The sequence below is a fragment of the Gorilla gorilla genome, chromosome 18 (genome assembly GCF_029281585.2).
Source record: "Gorilla gorilla gorilla isolate KB3781 chromosome 18, NHGRI_mGorGor1-v2.1_pri, whole genome shotgun sequence".
Taxonomy (NCBI): Eukaryota; Metazoa; Chordata; class Mammalia; order Primates; family Hominidae; genus Gorilla; species Gorilla gorilla.
The window spans coordinates 119,878,528-119,899,138 of record NC_073242.2 but is presented as its reverse complement, the minus strand read 5'-3'; the positions used below and the strand labels follow the sequence as shown (position 1 = coordinate 119,899,138).

General features: G+C 58.8%; 1 protein-coding gene across 13 annotated transcripts in view; it reads left to right on the top strand.

Annotated features, from left to right (window-relative positions):
* Positions 1-20,611, top strand: part of ANKRD11 (ankyrin repeat domain containing 11) — a 243,941-nt gene that overhangs the window by 177,538 nt on the left and 45,792 nt on the right. For 11 of the 13 annotated variants that reach the window (XM_055364543.2, XM_055364540.2, XM_031003156.3 and 8 more), the window contains 3 exons: positions 5,271-5,409; positions 19,344-19,514; positions 19,700-19,903. In XM_055364543.2, the coding sequence (XP_055220518.2) occupies positions 5,271-5,409; positions 19,344-19,514; positions 19,700-19,903 (514 nt within the window). Of the gene's footprint in view, positions 1-5,270; positions 5,410-18,727; positions 18,847-19,343; positions 19,515-19,699; positions 19,904-20,611 lie in introns of all 13 variants that reach the window. The other 2 variants (XM_063700399.1, XM_063700400.1) reach the window with 2 other exon arrangements.

Sequence of the window (20,611 nt, the reverse complement as noted above, 5' to 3'; positions counted from 1 at the left end):
GATGGCACCTCTGTGCTGCAGTCAGTGGACAACACGACTCTCATTCTTACCAGAAAGATTGAGCTCCAGGGGGAGGGTGTCAACTGGACATGGCCATTTTACAGTTACTACAACTTTCTCTTTCCTCTGTGTGTGCTTCCCATGAGTGGAAGTCGTGATGTGATAGGGAATCTGCATATGACATGTGCAGAGCCTACCTCGTGTCATAAGGAGGAGAAGCCAGGTGGCCAGCAGGCTGGTGGGGCCCGGCAGGGTCTTTGTGCCATGGCTGTCACTATCTGGTGGTCCTTGGGGCATAGTGGGGCTTTACAGGAGGTGCCTGGTAAGGATTGGATTTAATGTTCAAGATATTTGCATTTAGGAAATGAGAACATTCTGTAGCATGTGCACGTGGTTCCTGCCGACAGTCCTCTTGTGCTGGTGAGGAAAGCTTAGAGGGGCCGAAACAGGGCCTGTCCCACCCCAGCTGCCCAGCAGGCTCTGAGCCCAGGTGGATGGGAGCCGCCTTCCTGGTGGCTGTGCCAACGCTCCCTGTTGTAGGCAACTCGGGGCGAGCCTCGTGTCACACAGGCGCCTTGCCCATGTGTGCTTTTCCTTGCGCAGCTCGTTGAGGTGTAAGGAGCTGGGAGGTGAAAAAGAAATTTGTGAACTTTTAAAGTGAACTATAGATAGACATTATAGCTGGCATTTCATCTGTAAAACCAGGGATAATCACCACCCAGATGAGAATACACAACATTCCAGAGTACTAGGGGCCTTCAGTAATGTTCCCCATTTGAAAAGTCACCTCTGCCCTGACTTGTGTCTCCACTGGTAGGTTTTGGCTGTTGAGATTTCCGTGGGAGACATCGGTTGCTCCACAGTGTCTGACTTGCAGGATTTTGCTCCTGTTGGCATTCTCTCCCTTCGTGGCTGTGGCCATGCCCAGCATTTGTGGGCTCTTCTGTCGATGAGCCAGTGTGCCCCAAGAACCACCAGGGAATCCACATCCCTGCCAGGGCTCAGTGTGTGGGCCTGACGTCTGTGTGGTTGGGCGTGTGGTGGCGTCACATGGTGGTGTGGTGTGTGTTCTCTTGTCTTCTGGTGGTGAACATGTCCTCCTGTGCTGTCTTCTGGAAGCTTCCATGTGTGAAGAAAGGGATTGAGCCCAGTCTTATTCCAGAGGAGGGCTGATCTTTGGGGTACAGATGTTCCCACCTTGGTTGCCCGCTGCATCTGCCACTGTATGCGTGGGGCTCCTCCACGAGGCTGCGCGCACCTCCTGTGTTTACTGCGCGCACCCCCGGTGTTCATGGCGCGCACCCTCAGTGTTGATGCCGCGCACCCCCGGTGTTCATGGTGTGCACCCATTGTTCATGGCACGCACCCCCTGCGGTATTCCATTTGTATTCTAGAATTGTTCATTTGCCTTTGGACGGGCAGTTTAGTTGTGTCATTTTTTTTGTATTATGAACAAAACTGCCTTGAACATCCTCGTGCTTGTTTGTGAACACGTCATGGGAAACGCACCTGCAGCTCTCCCTCAAAGCCTCCCCGGCGTTTGCTGGGGTCTGCAGAGCCTGTCTTCTCCCAACTCTCCTGGTGTCCTGGTGAGGGTGCTGGTGTGCATCTCCTCGTGGCTGTCATTTGCATTTTCCTGATGAGAATCACCTTTTCAGGTGTTCGTTGGATATTTGGATATTTTCTTTTGTGAAGTGCCTGTCGGGTGGTGCCTGTAGGCAGTCTTGCCTTGACCATGGACCTGGGGACAGTGTTTCTTCTGTCCAGGCTCCCTGGAGGCCTTGATCAGTGTGGGGCTTTCCTCCCACATCACAAACAGTGTGGAATTTTATCCCAGGCCTTCTCTGTAGCTGTTGACATGAGCACGTGGTTTTCTTTTCTTTATTTTCTTAATGTGGTGAATTACATTGCTTTTTAAATGTCTTGCATTCTCAAATCTATTCTTATTCCTATCATTTGTGTTGTCTTTTTTTATATATCCTGTCTATGTTCATAAGGTATGTTGGTTTTCATAGAATGCCCTCATCAGGTTCTGAGATGAGGGTGATGGTGGCCTCTTCACATGTTTGGCAGAACCTTCCCCTCATCAGGTTCTGAGATGAGGGTGATGGTGGCCTCTTCACATGTTTGGTAGAACCTTCACATGTTTGGTAGAAACTTCCCCTCATCAGGTTCTGAGATTAGGGTGATGGTGGCCTCCCTTCAGATGTCTGGTGGAACCCACCCCCTGGGCCAGGAGTGTTCTTGGAGGAAGGAGTTTAAGATTGGAGCTTCTTGCTGGTGTGTGCCATTCTTTCCTGGAGTTCCCCGACCCCAAGGAAGATGCCTATCTCATTCCAAGTGGGGACTGCACTCCGAGGGGGCCATAGAAAAGCTCAGTGGAGCTGCAGCCAGGCGGCGGGGGAGCTGCATCTGGGCACCCAGGCCAAGGGCCGGGAGGACCTGCACTGCTGGGGTGGGTGTTAACACTCCCGAGGCCCGGGAGGGACCTGCACTGCTGGGGTGGGTGTTAACACTCCCGAGCCCCTGGAGGGACCTGCACTGCTGGGGTGGGTGTTACGTTCCTGAGGCCCCGTCTCCCCAGAGACCCGTCTGGCACCCTCCTCCTGTCCCCGTGTCTCACTGGAGAGGTGGCCTCCGGTCTGCTTGGCAGCTTCTCTTTGACTCCAGTTGCACTCTGAGCTTGCAGCATGTTCTGGAAAGCTCTTTCATGGTCACTCAGGGATGTCTCAGATTAACTGCCAGGTTTGGTGGATGCAGGTTGGGTGGATGCACGTTTGGTGGATGCAGAGCGACTGAGCTGGAAGATGTATCAGGGTCCCAGGAGGCAGGACCGTGGCTGGGGATGCTTGGGCTTCTCCCAGGAACAGTTGGGCATCTCAGCCCTGGAGCAGCTGAGGCCTCCGGTGCTCTGAAGGCTTCGCTGACCACTGCACGGTATTTGCCGGCAGCTTACCTAGGGAAAGTTCCAGAAAGAAGGCTTACTGATGGGGAAAGGCAGTGTGTGTGTCGCACCGCCCCCCTCCCCACGTCCCAAGCGCTGTGTGTCGCACCGTCCCCCTCCCCACGTCCCGAGCGCTGTGTGTGTCGCACCGTCCCCCTCCCCACGTCCCGAGCGCTGTGTCTGTCGCACCGTCCCCTCCCCACGTCCCGAGCCCTGAGCCCCGAGCGCTGTGTGTGTCGCACTGTCTTCTCCCCACATCCCGAGCACTGTGTCTGTCGCACCGTCCCCTCCCCACGTCCCGAGCGCTGTGTGTGTCGCACCGTCCCCCTCCCCACGTCCCGAGTGTTGTGTGTGTCGCACCGTCTCCCTCCTGGGAGGTAGCGCGCGTGTCTGCGGAGTGGGAGGTGGCGCGTGTCTGCGGAGTGGGAGGTGGCGCGTGTCTGCGGAATGGGAGGTAGGTGGCGTGTGTCTGCGGAGTGGGAGGTAGGTGGCGTGTGTCTGCGGAGTGGGAGGTAGGTGGCGCGTGTCTGCGGAGTGGGAGGTAGGTGGCGCGTGTCTGCGGAGTGGGAGGTAGGTGGCGCGTGTCTGCGGAGTGGGAGGTAGGTGGCGCGTGTCTGCGGAGTGGGAGGTAGGTGGCGCGTGTCTGCGGAGTGGGAGGTGGCGCGTGTCTGCGGAGTGGGAGGTAGGTGGCGCGTGTCTGCGGAGTGGGAGGTGGCGCGTGTCTGCGGAGTGGTAGGTGGCGCGTGTCTGCGGAGTGGGAGGTAGGTGGCGCGTGTCTGCGGAGTGGGAGGTGGCGCGTGTCTGCGGAGTGGTAGGTGGCGCGTGTCTGCGGAGTGGTAGGTGGCGTGTGTCTGCGGAGTGGGAGGTGGCGCGTGTCTGCGGAGTGGGAGGTAGGTGGCGCGTGTCTGCGGAGTGGGAGGTAGGTGGCGCGTGTCTGCGGAGTGGGAGGTAGGTGGCGCGTGTCTGCGGAGTGGGAGGTAGGTGGCGCGTGTCTGCGGAGTGGGAGGTGGCGCGTGTCTGCGGAGTGGTAGGTGGCGCGTGTCTGCGGAGTGGGAGGTAGGTGGCGTGTGTCTGCGGAGTGGGAGGTGGCGCGTGTCTGCGGAGTGGGAGGTAGGTGGCGTGTGTCTGCGGAGTGGGAGGTGGCGCGTGTCTGCGGAGTGGGAGGTAGGTGGCGCGTGTCTGCGGAGTGGGAGGTAGGTGGCGCGTGTCTGCGGAGTGGGAGGTGGCGCGTGTCTGCGGAGTGGTAGGTGGCGCGTGTCTGCGGAGTGGGAGGTAGGTGGCATGTGTCTGCGGAGTGGGAGGTGGCGCGTGTCTGCGGAGTGGGAGGTAGGTGGCGTGTGTCTGCGGAGTGGGAGGTGGCGCGTGTCTGCGGAGTGGGAGGTAGGTGGCGCGTGTCTGCGGAGTGGGAGGTGGCGTGTGTCTGCGGAGTGGGAGGTGGCGCGTGTCTGCGGAGCGGGAGGTAGGTGGCGCGTGTCTGCGGAGTGGGAGGTAGGTGGCGCGTGTCTGCGGAGTGGGAGGTAGGTGGCGCGTGTCTGCGGAGTGGGAGGTAGGTGGCGCGTGTCTGCGGAGTGGGAGGTGGCGCGTGTCTGCGGAGTGGTAGGTGGCGCGTGTCTGCGGAGTGGGAGGTAGGTGGCGTGTGTCTGCGGAGTGGGAGGGAGGTGGCGCGTGTCTGCGGAGTGGGAGGTAGGTGGCGCGTGTCTGCGGAGTGGGAGGTGGCGCGTGTCTGCGGAGTGGGAGGTAGGTGGCGCGTGTCTGCGGAGTGGGAGGTGGCGCGTGTCTGTGGAATGGGAGGTAGGTGGCGCGTGTCTGCGGAGTGGGAGGTGGCGCGTGTCTGCGGAGTGGGAGGTGGCGCGTGTCTGCGGAGTGGGAGGTAGGTGGCGCGTGTCTGCGGAGTGGGAGGTGGCGCGTGTCTGTGGAATGGGAGGTAGGTGGCGCGTGTCTGCGGAGTGGGAGGTGGCGCGTGTCTGCGGAGTGGGAGGTGGCGCGTGTCTGCGGAGTGGGAGGTGGCGCGTGTCTGCGGAGTGAGAGGTAGCGCATGTCTGTCTCCTTTGCTTTCTCCACACACACCAGCAATTTCCTGAACGTCCCTCCGGTGCGCAGGATGAGAAATGGGCCAGAGTCAGGGCTGAGCCACAGCCCGACCCCGGGCTTCTGGGTGAAGGTTCTGCGGTCGGTGACCTGCCTCACACAGCCACGCCCTGGGGTGCAGGGAGGGTGTTCATTTCCCAAATAAGAGATTTGCTTCTCCTGGCACATGAAACAAAGTCTTGAGAGCTTGAGAATGTAATTTGGGCATCACGACTGAAAGCATCCCTTTCTTTTCTAGGATAAAGATAAAGTTTCTCTAACCAAGACCCCAAAACTGGAGCGTGGCGATGGCGGGAAGGAGGTGAGGGAGCGAGCCAGCAAGCGGAAGCTGCCTTTCACCGCGGGCGCCAATGGGGAGCAGAAGGACTCGGACACAGGTACCAGCCCGCGGCCCCTCCTGCAGTCAGCCCTCCACAGGCAGCCCAGAGCAGCCCAGGCAGGGCATCCCCGGCCCCCGCACCTCCGGCTTTGCACTGGGATGCACTCTAGCACCCTGCACGCCGTCCAGGCAAGAGGCAGCAGGGGCGGAGCACAGGCCCCCACATGCCACCTCCTCTGCACCCGAGGCTCAGGCCCATGGGACTGATCGGAGAGCTTCACTCTTGGGTCCCACACACGTGGAGATGCACCCGGTGCATGTCCAGCCCTGGGCGAGGTTTGGGGCTGCTCACCTGTGGGTCTTCTGACAGCTGGACACGGGAGGGAGACAGTGGTTCCCCTCAGGGCCACAAAGGCACAGGAAGAAACTCCATTGCTTGTAGTAAAAACCAAAGGGAGCCCTAAAAGTGAGCAGGAGGCAGGGAAGTCTTCCCAAGCACAGGCGGGGTCTGAGGCTGCAGAGCAGGAATGTGTGTGCTGTGTGCCTGTGCCAGAGTGTGTGCCCAAGTGTGTATGCCCGTGTGTATGTGTGCCCATGTGCACATGCCCGTGTATCTGTGTGCATGCGCTCATGTGTGTGCCTGTATGTATGCCTGTGTGTGTGACCGTGTATGTATGTACTTGTGTGTACCCATGTATGTGTGCCCGTGTATGTGCTTGTGTGTACCCATGTGTGCCTGTATGTGTGCCCGTATATGCCCGTGTATGTGTGCCCGTGTGTGCCCATGTATGTGTGCCCATGTGTGCCTGAGTATGTGTATGCTTTTGTGTGCCCATGTGTGTGCCTGTATATATGTGCGCTCATGTGTGTATGCCCATGTGTGCGTTTGCATGTGTGTGCGTGTGCATGCCTGTGTGTGTGCCCATGTGTGCGTGTGCATGCCTGTGTGCACACCCATGTGTGTTCATGTGCACACGCTCCTGGTGGGGTCAGCGCCTTCTGCAGTGACACCTTCCCAGTGGATTCTGTCTTGAGCTGCTTGCAGGGAGCCCAGAGGCCTCTGCGCTGGCCGTGCTTGCTCTTTGGTGATTCTTGTGTCCAGAGGCCTCCTTGTCCTCCTGGTCATCCAGCTTCTCTACAGCCCTGCTGGGGAAGGTTGGAGGCAGTAGAGCACTAAGCTGGCCGCAAAGCCTGGAGTGAACCGGGAGAGTGCTGAGTCAGGCCCTCGGCTCTGTCCCTGGCTTCCTGAGACTTCTTGAATGCAGCCATAGCACAAGGCGTAGAGGCTGTGCCAGGATGCGGGCTTGAGAGCAGATGGGGGAAGTGGTCCAGGTGAGAGGAGCTCATGATACTAAGGAGACTGTTGAAGAGGAACGGCAGCAGGCACAGCCAGTAAAGAGGATCCACGCCCCAGCTTTTGTCAGCACAGCTCAGCAAGCTTCAGCCTTTATGATTGTGTGGCTGCCGCAGGCCTGTGGCCCCTCCTGTCCTATGTGAGGTGCTCCAGGGATGTGCTCACAGTAGCCAGGTGGAGACTCTGCTGAGTGAAAGGCCAGCAGAGAGGGCTGGTTTTCCCAGATGGGAAGTGAGGGGCAGGTGCAGTGCCAGGCACATGGCTCCTGTCTCTGGGCCAGCACATCTGGGGACAGGAAGGCTGCAGGGACACCAGCAGAGGCCCAGGAGGACTCCTCTTCCCAGCAGTGGACAGCTCCGAGGAAGAACACTGGGAGACACAGGGAAGTGAGTGGACAGAACGTGTGGATGGGTTGTGTGAGGGACCTCAGCCCCCAGAAAGGAGGGCCTGGGTGACTCCCTGGAGCTCCCAGCGGTGCTGTGTACTCTCGGGCTTTAGGCCTAGAGAAAGTCAGTCCAGGCCTGAAACCCTGTGTTTGCCGTCGTTGGTCCCCATGCTGGTTTTGGTTGTAGAAGGCCGTCATGTTGATACGTAGCTGTTAGCTCTTTGCACAGTGGCCACGCGGGAGTTGGCCTCAGACCTTTGAGGTGTTTCTGTGATGTCTCTGGAGGTGTTGCTGAAAGGGTTAATGAGACAAGCAATCTGCTTCTGCTTCCTGGGAGAACGATCCCACTTGGTAAGGTGGCGTTCCCAGGGCTACCTGGTGCCCACCCCGTCTGGCTGCTCAGGTCTCTTTGTGGTGGCCGTTTCGTCATGGTGCAGAGAAGCTCTCACCCAGGGCCCTGTTGTGTCGTCAGAAGCTGTCTGTCTGTTGATGGTTAGCACCTGTGTGGTGCCAGCCGTGCTGGCCCACTGAGGCCATTCTCGCTCTCTGTGGGTCTCTGGGATATTTTCTGCCACAGCCCTGGCCGCTCCTGGAACTGCGTGTTGAACACCACGTCCTTTCTCTGTGAGGGGCAGGCCTAGGGTGAGGACAGGGTAGGTGAGAATCCCTGTGAGGTGGGAAAACAGTAAAGAACATTTTGAAAATAGAATTTTCCAGGCAAGGATTGTAACAAAAAGACCTAAGTAAGAAACGTAGTATTTGTCCTCCTGTGTTTATCACCCTTTCGGGGCCAATTTTAATAACTTCTTGTTTAATGTTGCAAAACTAGATTTCCTAGGAAGATTGTTCTGACCTATGAGTGTGGAGCGTTGCTTATCCTAGAAGCTTGCATTTTAACCAGGACCCTCTTAAAGTAGCGAGTCCACAGCCGGGCGCAGTGGCTCATGGCTGTAATCCCAGTACTTTGGGAGGCCGAGGCGGGCAGATCACAAGGTCAGGAGTTTGAGACCAGCCTGACCAACATGAAGAAAGCCCATCTCTACTAAAAATACAGAAATTAGCCAGGTGTGGCGGCGGGTGCCTGTAATCCCAGCTACTCGGGAGGCTGAGGCAGGAGAATTGCGTGAACCCAATAGGTGGAGGTTGCAGTGAGCCAAGATTGCGCCATTGCACTCCAGCCTGGCAACAGAGCAAGACTCCATCTCTAAATAAATAAATAGTAGCGAGTCCAACTCCAGTGTGTTTGGCCCCACCCTGGGCCGGGAGGCTGCTGAGCACGGTGGCTCTCACACACGCTGCGTCCCCCTCCTTCCCCCAGAGGAGCCGTTCTTGCTCAGAAATGAGCGGGGTGGAGGGAGAGGCGCACACCAGCAGGAATGAGAAGAGAAACATTGGTGCAGGGTTAACCGACACGTGACAGACAAGACTCTTCTCTGGTCCCCAGCAGTCAGGCCTCTCTGGAGGGGTGTGGGTCCCCCCAGGCATCCCTGCTAGGCCCTCCTCCTGCAGTGCCCCTGCAGCGCCCTCTGCTGAGAAGGCGCAGTCAGTGCCCCTTGCCATGGTGGGAGGGATGCAGGGTCGCCACCGTGCCGGATACCTTGGCTGTGTCCGAGTGGGAGAGACTGGCACGCCTCCCTCAGAGACCTCCATGTTGCTGTGGGGATGGCTTCCCGCCTCCCAGATGCAGGGTTGAGTCAGCCCTGCCCGCGGTCCAGTCCCATGGAGATGCGGCCTCTGCGGTGCTTAGTCAGGGCTAGGGGCCGCCTGCCAAGAACGATGTGATTCTGTCTGTTGTGAATCAGCCCAGTTTAAAGCAGTCCCCGAGGCTATGCATCCGCGTGGTCCCTGCACAGCAGCCTGGAGGCTGTCCAGGCAGACGTGAGCGTGTGACAGCATCACCTGTGTGTTTTCCAGAGCGCTGGGCAAGAGCCCGTCCCAGGACCAGGCCTCTGTAAGGGCTGTGGGTGCAGCAAGGAGTGGGAAGGCACCTGCCATGTCCCGGCCCCAAGACAGCTCTGCCCCCCGAGCCCTCTCAGACCAGCTTGCCCTGGGACTTCTAGCCCATCTTGCCTGCCCTGCTCTGCCTGCCCTGTCTGCCCAGGGCCTCTTGTATCTGCTTTTGAAGTCTGTCCTCTACCACCTCAATGGTGGTCTCAGTTTAAAAAGCCTTATCGCTGAAAGCATTCATATTAAATTATATGATACCTGGGATTTGCTTCAAATGATACTACTTTGTCTACTTGTTTATATGTGTAAGTTTTCCCAAAACTTAAAAAATCTAAAAGTAGCCAGGCACAGTGGCTCACACCCTTCACCCTTCCAGCACTTTGGCGGGAGGATCCCTTGAGGCCAGGAGGTCAAGGCTGCAGTGAGCCGTGATTGCGCCACTGCCCTCCAGCCTGGGCAACAGAGTGAGACCCTGTCCATAAAAAATAAAATAGATAAATAAATAATCAGTCAACCAGCGAATGTTTTTGAGGTTGCTGTGCATCATTGCCTGGCCTCCCTGGGGTTCTGGGGAGCCTCCTGCCCCGCTGTTTCTCCTGCGCCTTCGTCTGTGACCCTGAGTCTCGCTTCTCCCTGCCTAGGACCGCCGGGGTCCTGCTTGTCCTGGGGCAGCCACGAGGGAGCCCTCGTCAGGAGCGCCGTGGGCCGAAGCTGCCTGCCCTCTGCACGTGGATGTTTCTTTGGAACAAGGGGAAAAATTATGATTTTCTTATTTTGCTTTGACCTGTGAATAATACCCTGGTCTCTGGTGCCTGGGGTGTGCTCTCTGCAGTGCTGCCGGGCACGTGCTGGTTCCTTCAGCATTAGGTGCTTGGCACCTTCAGTCTTTTCCTGACGTCGTGTTTGTTCCTGGTGCCTCAGATAGGAGACGGCTGCTCTGACGGCTCCTGCTTCCCCATTCCTGGAGGGAAGACAGACTTAGCCACTGGTATCTGTGGGACTTCTTGGAACTCTGAATGCCAGACCTTGCCCAGTGCTAGAGGCGACAAGTGTGTGAAGTTGAAGAGGCTTCTCCCACCCGCTCAGCTGCAGTGGACCCGAGCGGGCAGAGAGAGCAGAGTGCAGCAGGGGCCAGGCTGTGCTCGCAGGCGGGGCAGGTGCCTGGAGAGCATGGCGCCCCTGGGAACCTCTGGCCAGGAAGGGCATGTGTACTGCAGTGTGCCGTGGAGCAGTGGCCTCAGCTCAGTGTGTTGACGAGGGTCCCAAGGCACTCACGTGTGTGGGGATGTTAGCAACACACGGCAGGAAGCCCTGATGCAGCTTCTCACCAAGCATGTAGCAGACCCCACGCACCCCACACAGGGCACAGACCCCACGCATTCCACACAGGGCAGGCACCCCACACAGGGCAGGCATCCCACACAGGGCAGGCACCCCACACAGGGCAGGCATCCCACACAGGGCACAGACCCCACGCACCCCACACAGGGCACAGACCCCACGCACCCCACACAGGGCACAGACCCCACGCACCCCACACAGGGCAGGCACCCCACACAGGGCACAGATCCCACGCAGGGCAGGGCCAGCCCAAGGCCAGGCCCCTCCCCTGTAGATCTCCTCCCAGGCAGGACCAGAGCCACAGTCACTTCCACACCATCTCCTTCCCTAGAAACCTCGGCAGACTCTTCCTCCTCTCCTCGCTACACAGGGGCCCCTGCCGCAGCCTGACTCTCTGCCACCTCGTGAGTCTCCGGAAAGCAGGGTCGGCCTCTGAATACAGAGGACTTGGGTCCTGCCGGAGGATGCTTGGCCAGTGGGTGCTGGCACGTGAGCAGCCCCCGGGGAGTCAGAGTGGGGCTGCAGCGAAGGCCGTGGTGGTCGAGGTGAGGGTGGTGGCCAGGTCTTGTTGCCGTAGTGAGGATTCTGGGGTTACCCTAAGAGCTACCACATTCAGGCACTCATGAAAAAGCACGTCAAAATAAAATATTTTCACATGATTAAGAACTCTGCGTGATTGGTCTCTGGTCCTCCTATTTCTCAACCATTTTTCCTCCCTAGACGTAAGCAGTTTCTCATACAAAGGGAAGCTTGGACTAGCAAAGGGAAGGTTCTTCCTGTTTAAAATTCTGTATTCCCCAAGCTGCAGCAAAGGCTTCCCTGACGCCCCTCGGAAGTGCACTTAGGCCGGTAGCCAGGCCCATGTTGTCAACACAACACAGACAAGCTGGGGTCCACAAGACCACCCAAGGCTCAGCGATTTGATGGAGGACCCCGGGACTCAGGATAAAGGTGGTGGCTGCCGTGGGAGCAGTCAGCCAAGTGAGGGGGGCGGGCAGGGGCCGTCTGCTACCTCCTGGCTCCATGCTGTGGGACTTTGGGCCCATTTCTCAGCCTGTCCGTGCCTCTCAGCCCTTTCATCCATAAAGCTCTGCTGTGTCAGGAGCTGTGGCCCCTCGACAGAGGGGTCCCCCCAGCCCTGTGCTCTCACCGCCCATGCATTCGGCCAGGCAGGCCTGTGCCCTGCAGGAGTGACGGATACAGCTCAGGCCTCAGCGCAGGTTTGGACGTTGATCTTGTTTATTTTAAAATACCCACAATGCTGTGTGTGTGGAAAGGAGGCCCAGGGTGGGAAACCGTTCTGTTTGGTTGTCATCTGAGCCCTTTTGCCAACATTGCTTCCTTCCTTCCTGGCTTCTTGTTCACCATGGTGACCGCTGGATGCTGGTGAAACCACCATGGGGCTCAGGCCCTGCTCCTTCCCACCCTTGCCACATAACCCTGTTTGCCTCCACAGGCTTCCTGTGGAACTGGTCCTTCCGCCCCACCCCACCCTCACCCCCACCCCACCCCGGCCTGGAGATGGGCAAGGCATGGAGGTTGTGCAGGCAAGGGCTGGACGCACAGCCTTAACTCTGTGTGACCCCTTCACATACACTGCCGAAGAAGCCAAAGCTGAAAGGCGTAAGAGATGACCCAGCTCCCATCGGCAGGCAGGAGGGCTGAGGTCACGCAGCAGCAGGGGTAGGCCCTGTCTTTCTTTAAGTGATCAATGATGGTAACTGACAGAAAGAAGGCAGAAACAGAGAGAAACCTGGAGATTGGAAGGAGAAGCCAGTCTCACCACAAGATGGCTCACAGTGCTCAGCGGGCGCCCTACCAGCTTCTCTTGTTGGCCCGGGACAGGCTGTTTGGAGCTTGTCTTACTGCCCCGAGGAGGATCTCAGTGGGAATATGGTTGCGCCCTCATTTGGAGTTGTGCGAGCGTTGAGCTCAGTGCCTGGGTAGGAACTTGGCGTTGTGGACCATCCGCCTCGTGTAGATCGGCTGTGATTTAGACTTCTTGGCCAGAAGTGCTGTATTTCATGGCTTTGAACATCCGGATGAGGCCAGATGTTTGGTGTGGACAGTATGGTTTTTAGTCAAATGGAACAGAATCTGTGAGCAGCAGCCGTGCTACAAAGCTGCACCCAGCCCTGCCCATCAGTTCCATGAGCTGTAACCGCCATCGGCCGTGAACTTTCTGTTGTTTGAAAATATCTCCATGGAAACATCCCTTTGTGGAGCAGAATCAAGAATGTATTTTGACGTCTTCGAGTTTTACGGTGGGACGCAGGAGTTGCACATTTTCCTATGTTGACAGTATGGTGGCCTGTGTCTCCTAAAAGACTCTTGCTAGAAAAGCCTAGAAATTAGAGGTGCTAAACGACTGACACAAAAGGCATTTGTTCAGGTGAGCAGCTGAGGCCACACACCTCCACATCCCTGGGGCCCAACCTCAGGGCCTCTGCCTTGGAGCCCAGCTTCAGACCTCCCAGGGAGGTAGAGGAAGGGGCTTTGGGCCCAGACCCCACGGAAAGCTTGTCCCCTGGAGAGGGCCACACTTCCTGGACACTGGGCTATCAGGGTAGACACTGTCCCCCCAGCTAAGAGGGACAGGTGCTGAGGAGGGATGAGGGGCTTTGAGAGGTCACCAATGAGACTTCTGACCCATTCCTGCCCTCTGGTGGGGCTGGCATTTGGATTTATGCTGCTGGAAGTGCCCCACACTCCCTGGGGCCCCCACCACAGCAAAAGCAAACCCTCCCTGGAGAGACACACCTTCCTCGTCCCAGCCTCCCGGCTCCCAGAGTGCAGACAGACGAAGAGCCTGGTTGGAATTACAGACGTTGAGGAAGAAAGCTGTTCTGAGAGGGTCAGCAGGGGTCAGCCCCAGGGACCTCACGTGCTGGGATGGTTAAATGCACAGTATTCATCAGGAGATTTAAAACCATGGAGTATCATGCAGATGTTTTTAAGGCGTATGGAATATCTGGAAATGAAAACTATAATCACTGAAATAAAAAACCCAGTGGGCAGATGATGTAGCTTATTAGACACAACATAAGAAAGTATTGGTGAATTGGAAGTTCTAACAAAAGAGATTGCCTAGACTCTGGAGCACAGAAAGTGAGACAGGAAGCCTGCAGGAGGCGGGGAGCTGTGGAGGAGAGAATGCAGCTTAACAGGCACCTCGGCAGAGGAGAGAGCAGGGCAGGGAGACGGTGGCTCCAGAGGCCGGCAGCAGAGGGCTTTTCAAGGTTCATAAAAACACAAGCCTCAAATTCAAAAAGTATAATGAATTATAAGCAGGAGAAAGAGCAGTAATTACACATTTAAATATGACTCTGACGTGAAGTTTTCAGAACAGCAAAGGGAGGATGTTAAAAGCAGCCAGAGGCACACCCACCCGTGGTCCCAGCTACTCCTGAGGCTGAAGTGGGAGGGTCGCTTGAGCCTGGGAGGGGGAGGCTGCGGTGAGCTGAGATTGCGCCACTGCGCTCCATCCTTGGCTACAGAGCAAGACCTTGTCTCAAAAAAAAAAAAAAAAAAAAGGCAGCCAGATAGAGAAGACACTCCCTGCAGAGCACCCCCAGGCGGGTCACAGCCCCCCCATCCCACCTGCACAGAGCACCCCCAGGAAGGTCGCGGCCCCCCCCCCATCCCACCTGCACAGAGCACCCCCAGGATGGTCACAGCCCCTCCTCCGATCCCACCTGCACAGAGCACCCCTCCGGAAGGTCACAGCCCCCGCTCCGATCCCACCAGCACAGGGCACCTCCAAGCGCGTCACATCCCCCCCATCCCACCTGCACAGAGCCAGGTGCCACCGCCGTTTGCCTCGGGATGCTCGCCTCCAGTCTCTGCTGCCTCAGAAAGGCCATGGCTGGATGCAGGGGCAGGAAGTGGGCTCCAGCTCCCAAAAGCATCGTCCACTGTAGCCCCTGCTGCCCCAGGCCAAGGCCGTGCTCCAGCAGCACCAGCACCAGGAAGGGGCATGGGGCTCATGGAGGGGTCTCAGCTCTGTGCTGAGGAGGAGAGGGTTCCGTGGAATCTTCCACTGGCCAGCTGGGTAGTGAGGTGTGCTGCCAGCCTCAGAGGGCTGGCGAGGTGGATGTGGTTTGAAGAAAGGCCCTATGGGCTTTGTTTCTTAAAGATGAGGTGGGTGGCCGCCCAGGCTCAGGTCAGCGGACAGAGGTGCCACCGCCAACACGCTTGACTTGGGAAGACACAGCCTCTCCTGGCGCCCTCCACTGCTCTCCCTGGACCTCTGCCCTCAGCCCCAGGCTGCCTGAGCCCACAAAGCCCTCAGAGCCTGCAGGCCATGTTCCGACTGCAGGGCAGGGGTGGAAGGGGGCTTCTGAGTCCTGTGGAGTGGCTCCCACCCCCCACCCTGGGGTCAGAGGCACCCAGGGCCACATCTGCCTGTGGTGCTGTAGCCGGACTTAGTCCCTAGACTTGCCAGTTTTCCACTTTGCAACTTGGTGAATACCATTTGGAATTCATAGAAATTGTATTTGGCTTCCATTTGGACGGTAGAAACAGGAAATTTGCAGAATGCTATAGGAACTTGCTGGCTGTCCTAGGGGTAGCTCCAGATGCTCTCACCCTTTTCTTACCTGCAGACAACACCCCGTGCCTCCTGCGCTCTGCACTGTGTGGAGGGCAGGGAGCAGGTTTTGCAGCCTCTCCTCTCAGAGGAGCGTTTCTCAGGGGCACACGGCTCCAGGTCATCCCAGGCTTGGGGTAGGAGGGGCAGGCAGGCAGGCAGTGCGGGACCCACTTGTGTGGTGCCTGACAGTGCAGGTACAGGTACGGGCTGTGTGTGTGCACGTCAAGGACCCGCTCAGCTGCTCTCAGACCATGGTGTCGCTGGGCTGGAATGGAGAGCAGGCATTGTTGAGCCACGGGCTGTGGCACATGGGGGTCTCTCTCCGTGGCTGGGGCTTTCCCTCTACCCCAGAAGCCACTGGAGTGGCCAGTGTCTCAGAGCTGACAGACGTGCAAGTTTGCTGGGCTCCGGAGCTTGGGTGGTGTCTGGCGCGTGCTGTGGGCCTTGTAGATGCTCGTAGCTGCAGGTGCTTGTTTCACAGTGGAGAGATCGGCATCCTGGGAGATCTGGTTTCATATTGGACTTTTTTGGTGTCAGGACAAGTAAAAAGTCTTGTTTCAGGACTGGGAGAGCTGGGTGAAAAGTTGCTGCTTCCTGGGAGCAAGCTTTTCCTGAGTGTGGGGCAGAGCAAGGTCCCCTGTGGTGGCTCCAGGCACCAGAATTCACCAGGAGGTTGGCAGCACCTTCCATGCGAATTGCTGGGAGCCCTATAAAGCTGTCCTTGCCGCGTAAGGGAAGCCACCTCAGGCTTTCTTCACCAAAGCTCAGAGCAGAAGCAGAGGGAGGGCCTGGTGGGGAGCAGGAGGGATGTGGCCCTGACCCTGAGGCTCAGGCCCTGGAGCCCACCCAGGAAGTCCCTGGGGGCACCAAGTCCTGCCCATTTTGCACATGTTGGGTGTGAGCTGCACCTGAGATGGCCGCCCTGCAGGAGTGGGACATGTTCTGTTTGCCACAAAGCAGCTCTTTGCTGCCCCTCAGAGCGGGGACGCAGCGTGGGCTCCTGGTCTGCCAGCCTAAAGACTGACTTCTAAGGAACGCCTTTGCCTGTGCCTGTTCCCCTGACACATGCCTCCTAGGGTCCTTTGATAACTTAAGAGCATGGCAACGTCTGCACTTCGGGATGTAAACATACTGCAGCCCCAACACCGCCCCAGCTCCTCCCTCTGCAGCCCCAATACCGCCCCGCCTCCTCCCTCTGCAGCCGCAATACCGCCCCGCCTCCTGCCTCCGCAGCCCCACCTCTGCCCCAGCTCCTCCCACCTCTGCCCCAGCTCCTCCCTCCGCAGCCCCAACTCCGCCCCAGCTCCTCCCTCCGCAGCCCCAACACCGCCCCAGCTCCTCCCTCCGCAGCCCCAACTCTGCCCCAGCTCCTCCCTCCGCAGCCCCAACTCCGCCCCAGCTCCTCCCTCCGCAGCCCCAACTGTGCCCCAGCTCCTCCCTCCGCAGCCCCAACTGTGCCCCAGCTCCTCCCTCCGCAACCCCAATACCGCCCCACCTCCTCCCTCCGCAGCCCCAACACTGCCCCAGCTCTTCCCAACACTGCCCCAGCTCCTCCCAACACCTTCCCAGCTCCTCCCAACACTGCCCCAGCTCCTCCCTCCGCAGCCCCAACTCCGCCCCAGCTCCTCCCTCCGCAGCCGCAACACCGCCCCAGCTCCTCCCTCCGCAGCCCCAACTCTGCCCCAGCTCCTCCCTCCGCAGCCCCAACTCTGCCCCAGCTCCTCCTTCCGCAGCCCCAACACCGCCCCAGCTCCTCCCTCCGCAGTCCCAGCTCCGCCCCAGCTCCTCCCTCCGCAGCCCCAACACCGCCCCAGCTCCTCCCTCCGCAGCCCCAACACCGCCCCAGCTCCTCCCTCCGCAGCCCCAGCTCCTCCCTCCGCAGCCCCAGCTCCTCCCTCCGCAGCCCCAGCTCCTCCCTCTGCAGCCCCAGCTCCTACCTCCGCAGCCCCAACTCCGCCCCAGCTCCTCCCTCCGCAGCCCCAACTCCGCCCACCTCCGCCCCACTTCCTCCCTCCGCAGCCCCAACTCCGCCCCAGCTCCTCCCTCCACAGCCCCAACTCCGCCCACCTCCGCCCCACCTCCTCCCTCCGCAGCCCCAACTCCGCCCCAGCTCCTCCCTCCGTAGCCACAATACCGCCCCACCTCCTCCCTGTGTCCACCCCTAGTGGCCACATGCAGCACAGAAGTGGGGCCCACTCGCTTTTCACTTCTGATGGTCAGTGGAATAAGGAGATGCCGTCTGCTCCCAGGAGTCTCCTGTGCTGTGTGCAGCTTTGCAAAGTCTGTGTATCTCAGGGATTCTGCTTTCCTCGTGTTCTCAGGGGGCTTCATGTCTCCAAAACATTAACTCCCCTGCTCTGGGTGACGGAGGGAGCAGGCCTCTGAATGTGCGTGGCTAGGTCTTGGGGATCAGGGCCCTGCAGAGGTTCTCAGCTGCTTCTCCAGGCGACTGTGGGCAGACCAGCTGCTCGGTGAGTGTGGGCCCCTCCTGGAGAGAGGAGGACTTGAGGGCTATCGGTGGGGGAGCTGGGGTTTCTCCAGCAGCTTCGTCGCCTCTTTCCTAGAGGGAGGCAGCCGCAGGCCTGTTTCTGTTGTTGTTTAGAGGTGGCTATGAGAAGCAAGCCTGGGGAGGGCCGGCCCCCGGGCAGCATGGAGGGTGCAGGGAAAGCATGGGGCGCACGCAGAGACCCACAGCCAAGCGCCTGTGACCCAAGCTCACTGCTAAGGTGTGGCTACGCCAATGATGGCTGTAGGCTGGGGCTCATTGGCCGGTGGCGAGGCTGCCTCCCCAACCACTGTGTTCGCCAGGTTCTATGAGGGGCTGGCGCCAAAGCTCAAGTGCTTTCTCAGATCTGTGCGTTGAGGACTGTTTACAGACTAGCTGGTGGTGGCGATGGCAGCCTGCAGTACTTGGGGTTTTGCCCATGAGTGTGACGCAGGTCGATGTGGCCAGGTGTGTGCCTTCTTGCAGGCTTGTCCCATAGGACATACGAATCCACATTCTCAGCATGCCCCAGACCGAATTCCTAAGAAATCAGCCTCAGATACCTTGGAAAGAACCAGAGTGGGTGGGCAGCGTCCTCTTAGGAAATCGACGGGCACATTCACGGGGACCATGGTGGTGAACAGCAGGAGAGTCGGGCCCTGGGAGCTGAGCCGAGAGACTAGTTAAGACCGTTCTGTGTTCCAGTGACCAGGCAGGTGTGGGATCCAGTTAGTCCGTTGTTACAGATGTCTCCCACCTCTCTAGGATCAAACACCAGCCGAGGGAGAAGTCCTGAAGAGAGGCTTCTTGGATGTGCTGAATGGAAGGGAAGGGAGGTGCCTCAGAGGAGAGCTTCAGAGGCCCACGTCTCCCTGGTGGCCCTTCTTCCCCAAGTCAGGCGCTGCACCTCTGCAGTTTCACCCCATGACCTAGAAAACCCCAGAACCCGCAGGACAGCTGGAGGAGGATTCAGAGGTGTCTGGCCCCTGATTTCCATCCACAGGAGGGCACTGGTCAAGCAGAGGACCCTGATTTCCGTCCACAGGAGGGCACTGGTCAGGCAGAGGAGGAGGCATCTTCTGTGCCCCCGACTCTTGGTGCTTGGTGTCTTCTCTTCCCCGCCCCTGCCTCCTGCCTCTTTTAAAAGACACAGCACGTGAGTTGTGTTAGACGCCAGCCAAGTGTTCTGTAACGGGTCAGATGAGTGCAGGGTGTGCTTGTTACGAGGAGGCTGAGGTGGAAACAGCCGAGCTCTCACACCGTGTCTTGTTAGTGCTCTGTGTTGATGCCTTCAGATGCCTCCAGCCCAGTCCCTGTTGTGGTGCTGCAAGGCTGGTACGCTCCTCGAAGCACCATGGCATGAGATGGAGGTTCCTAGAAGCAAGAAGAAAGGTACAGTACTGACCAGTTGGCCTTGATTTACTGATGTGTTTTAAACTGTGTCTGCCATTTTATATCTGCACTGTTTGGAGGAGGGACGGGGAAGGTGGAACTGAATTACAGACACGTGTATTGAACAGAGACCTGTCCTGTGTGAGCCAGGTCACCGGTGCTAAGCTGTCCCACCGCATTCATGTGTGGTACGAGGTCTGGGGAGGCCCAGGAGAGGTGCCTGGAGTGAGTGGATGCTCGGTGGAGGCCCAGGCTTAGCAGACTTGAGGGGCTGGTAACGAGGTGTTTAAATGGTCTCACAGTCACTGCTGAGAGGTGAGGTGGGCGGCACCAATGCTCCCAGCACCGCTGTGCTTTCCCCATACACAGACCTTCCTTTCTGCTCTGTCAGCTGTCAGGTGGACGCAGGGGGCTCCGTAACATTAGGTAAGGACCTAGCTTTGGAGGACACCATGGTATGAAATCTCTCCTCCCTCTCTCCCTTGCCCGCCTCACAGAGAAGCAGGGCCCTGAGCGGAAGAGGATTAAGAAGGAGCCTGTCACCCGGAAGGCCGGGCTGCTGTTTGGCATGGGGCTGTCTGGAATCCGAGCCGGCTACCCCCTCTCCGAGCGCCAGCAGGTGGCCCTTCTCATGCAGATGACGGCCGAGGAGTCTGCCAACAGCCCAGGTGAGCCCGGCCTGTGGGTGGTCCCTGGCGCAGGGAAGGGGCTCTGCTTGGACAAGCAGAGCTTGTCTGTGCTGAGGACAAGCCCTGTGCAAAGGGACCTCGTGATGGTGGCCTGGGCTCTTGAGGATTGGACAAAGCAGGACCACCCCACAGTAATGCCCACCTGTCCCCTCCTTGGCCTGCAGTGGACACAACACCAAAGCACCCCTCCCAGTCTACAGTGTGTCAGAAGGGAACGCCCAACTCTGCCTCAAAAACCAAAGATAAAGTGAACAAGAGAAACGAGCGTGGAGAGACCCGCCTGCACCGAGCCGCCATCCGCGGGGACGCCCGGCGCATCAAAGAGCTCATCAGCGAGGGGGCAGACGTCAACGTCAAGGACTTCGCAGGTGGGCACCCTGTGCCTGGCAAGGGCCAGAGAGCCCCACTGGAGCCCTGAGCCTCCCCCATTGGAGCCCTGAGCCTCCCCCCATTGGAGCCCTGAGCCTCCCCCCAGTGGAGCCCTGAGCCTCCCCCCATTGGAGCCCTGCGCCTACCCCCGCTGAAGCCCTGAGCCTCCCCCCATTGGAGCCCTGAGCCTCCCCCCATTGGAGCCGTGCGCCTCCCCCGGCTGAAGCCCTGAGCCTCCCCCCATTGGAGCCCTGAGCCTCCCCCGCTGGAGCCCTGAGCCTCCCCCCATTGGAGCCCTGCGCCTCCCCCCGCTGGAGCCCTGAGCCTCCCCCATTGGAGCCCTGAGCCTCCCCCATTGGATCCCTGAGCCTCCCCCCATTGGAGCCCTGAGCCTCCCCCATTGGAGCCCTGAGCCTCCCATCGGGTTGGATGGGCTGTGGCCTCGTGGGGTGCGTGTCTGCTCTGCAGGGCTCGGGGTGTTCACAGCCACACTCACTCCAGTGGGGTTCCCTGTTGCTGAGAAGAAATCAGTGTTTCTTGGAAAGTATTTCAAAGTAAACTTGTTTGCTGGGTTTTATTGTTATTTTTATTTTTAGATAGGGTCTCGCTCTGTTGCTCAGGCTGGAGTGCAGTGGCGTGATCACGACTCACTGAAGCTTTGAACTCCTGGGCTCAAGCGATGTTCCCAACTCAGCCTTCTGGGTGCA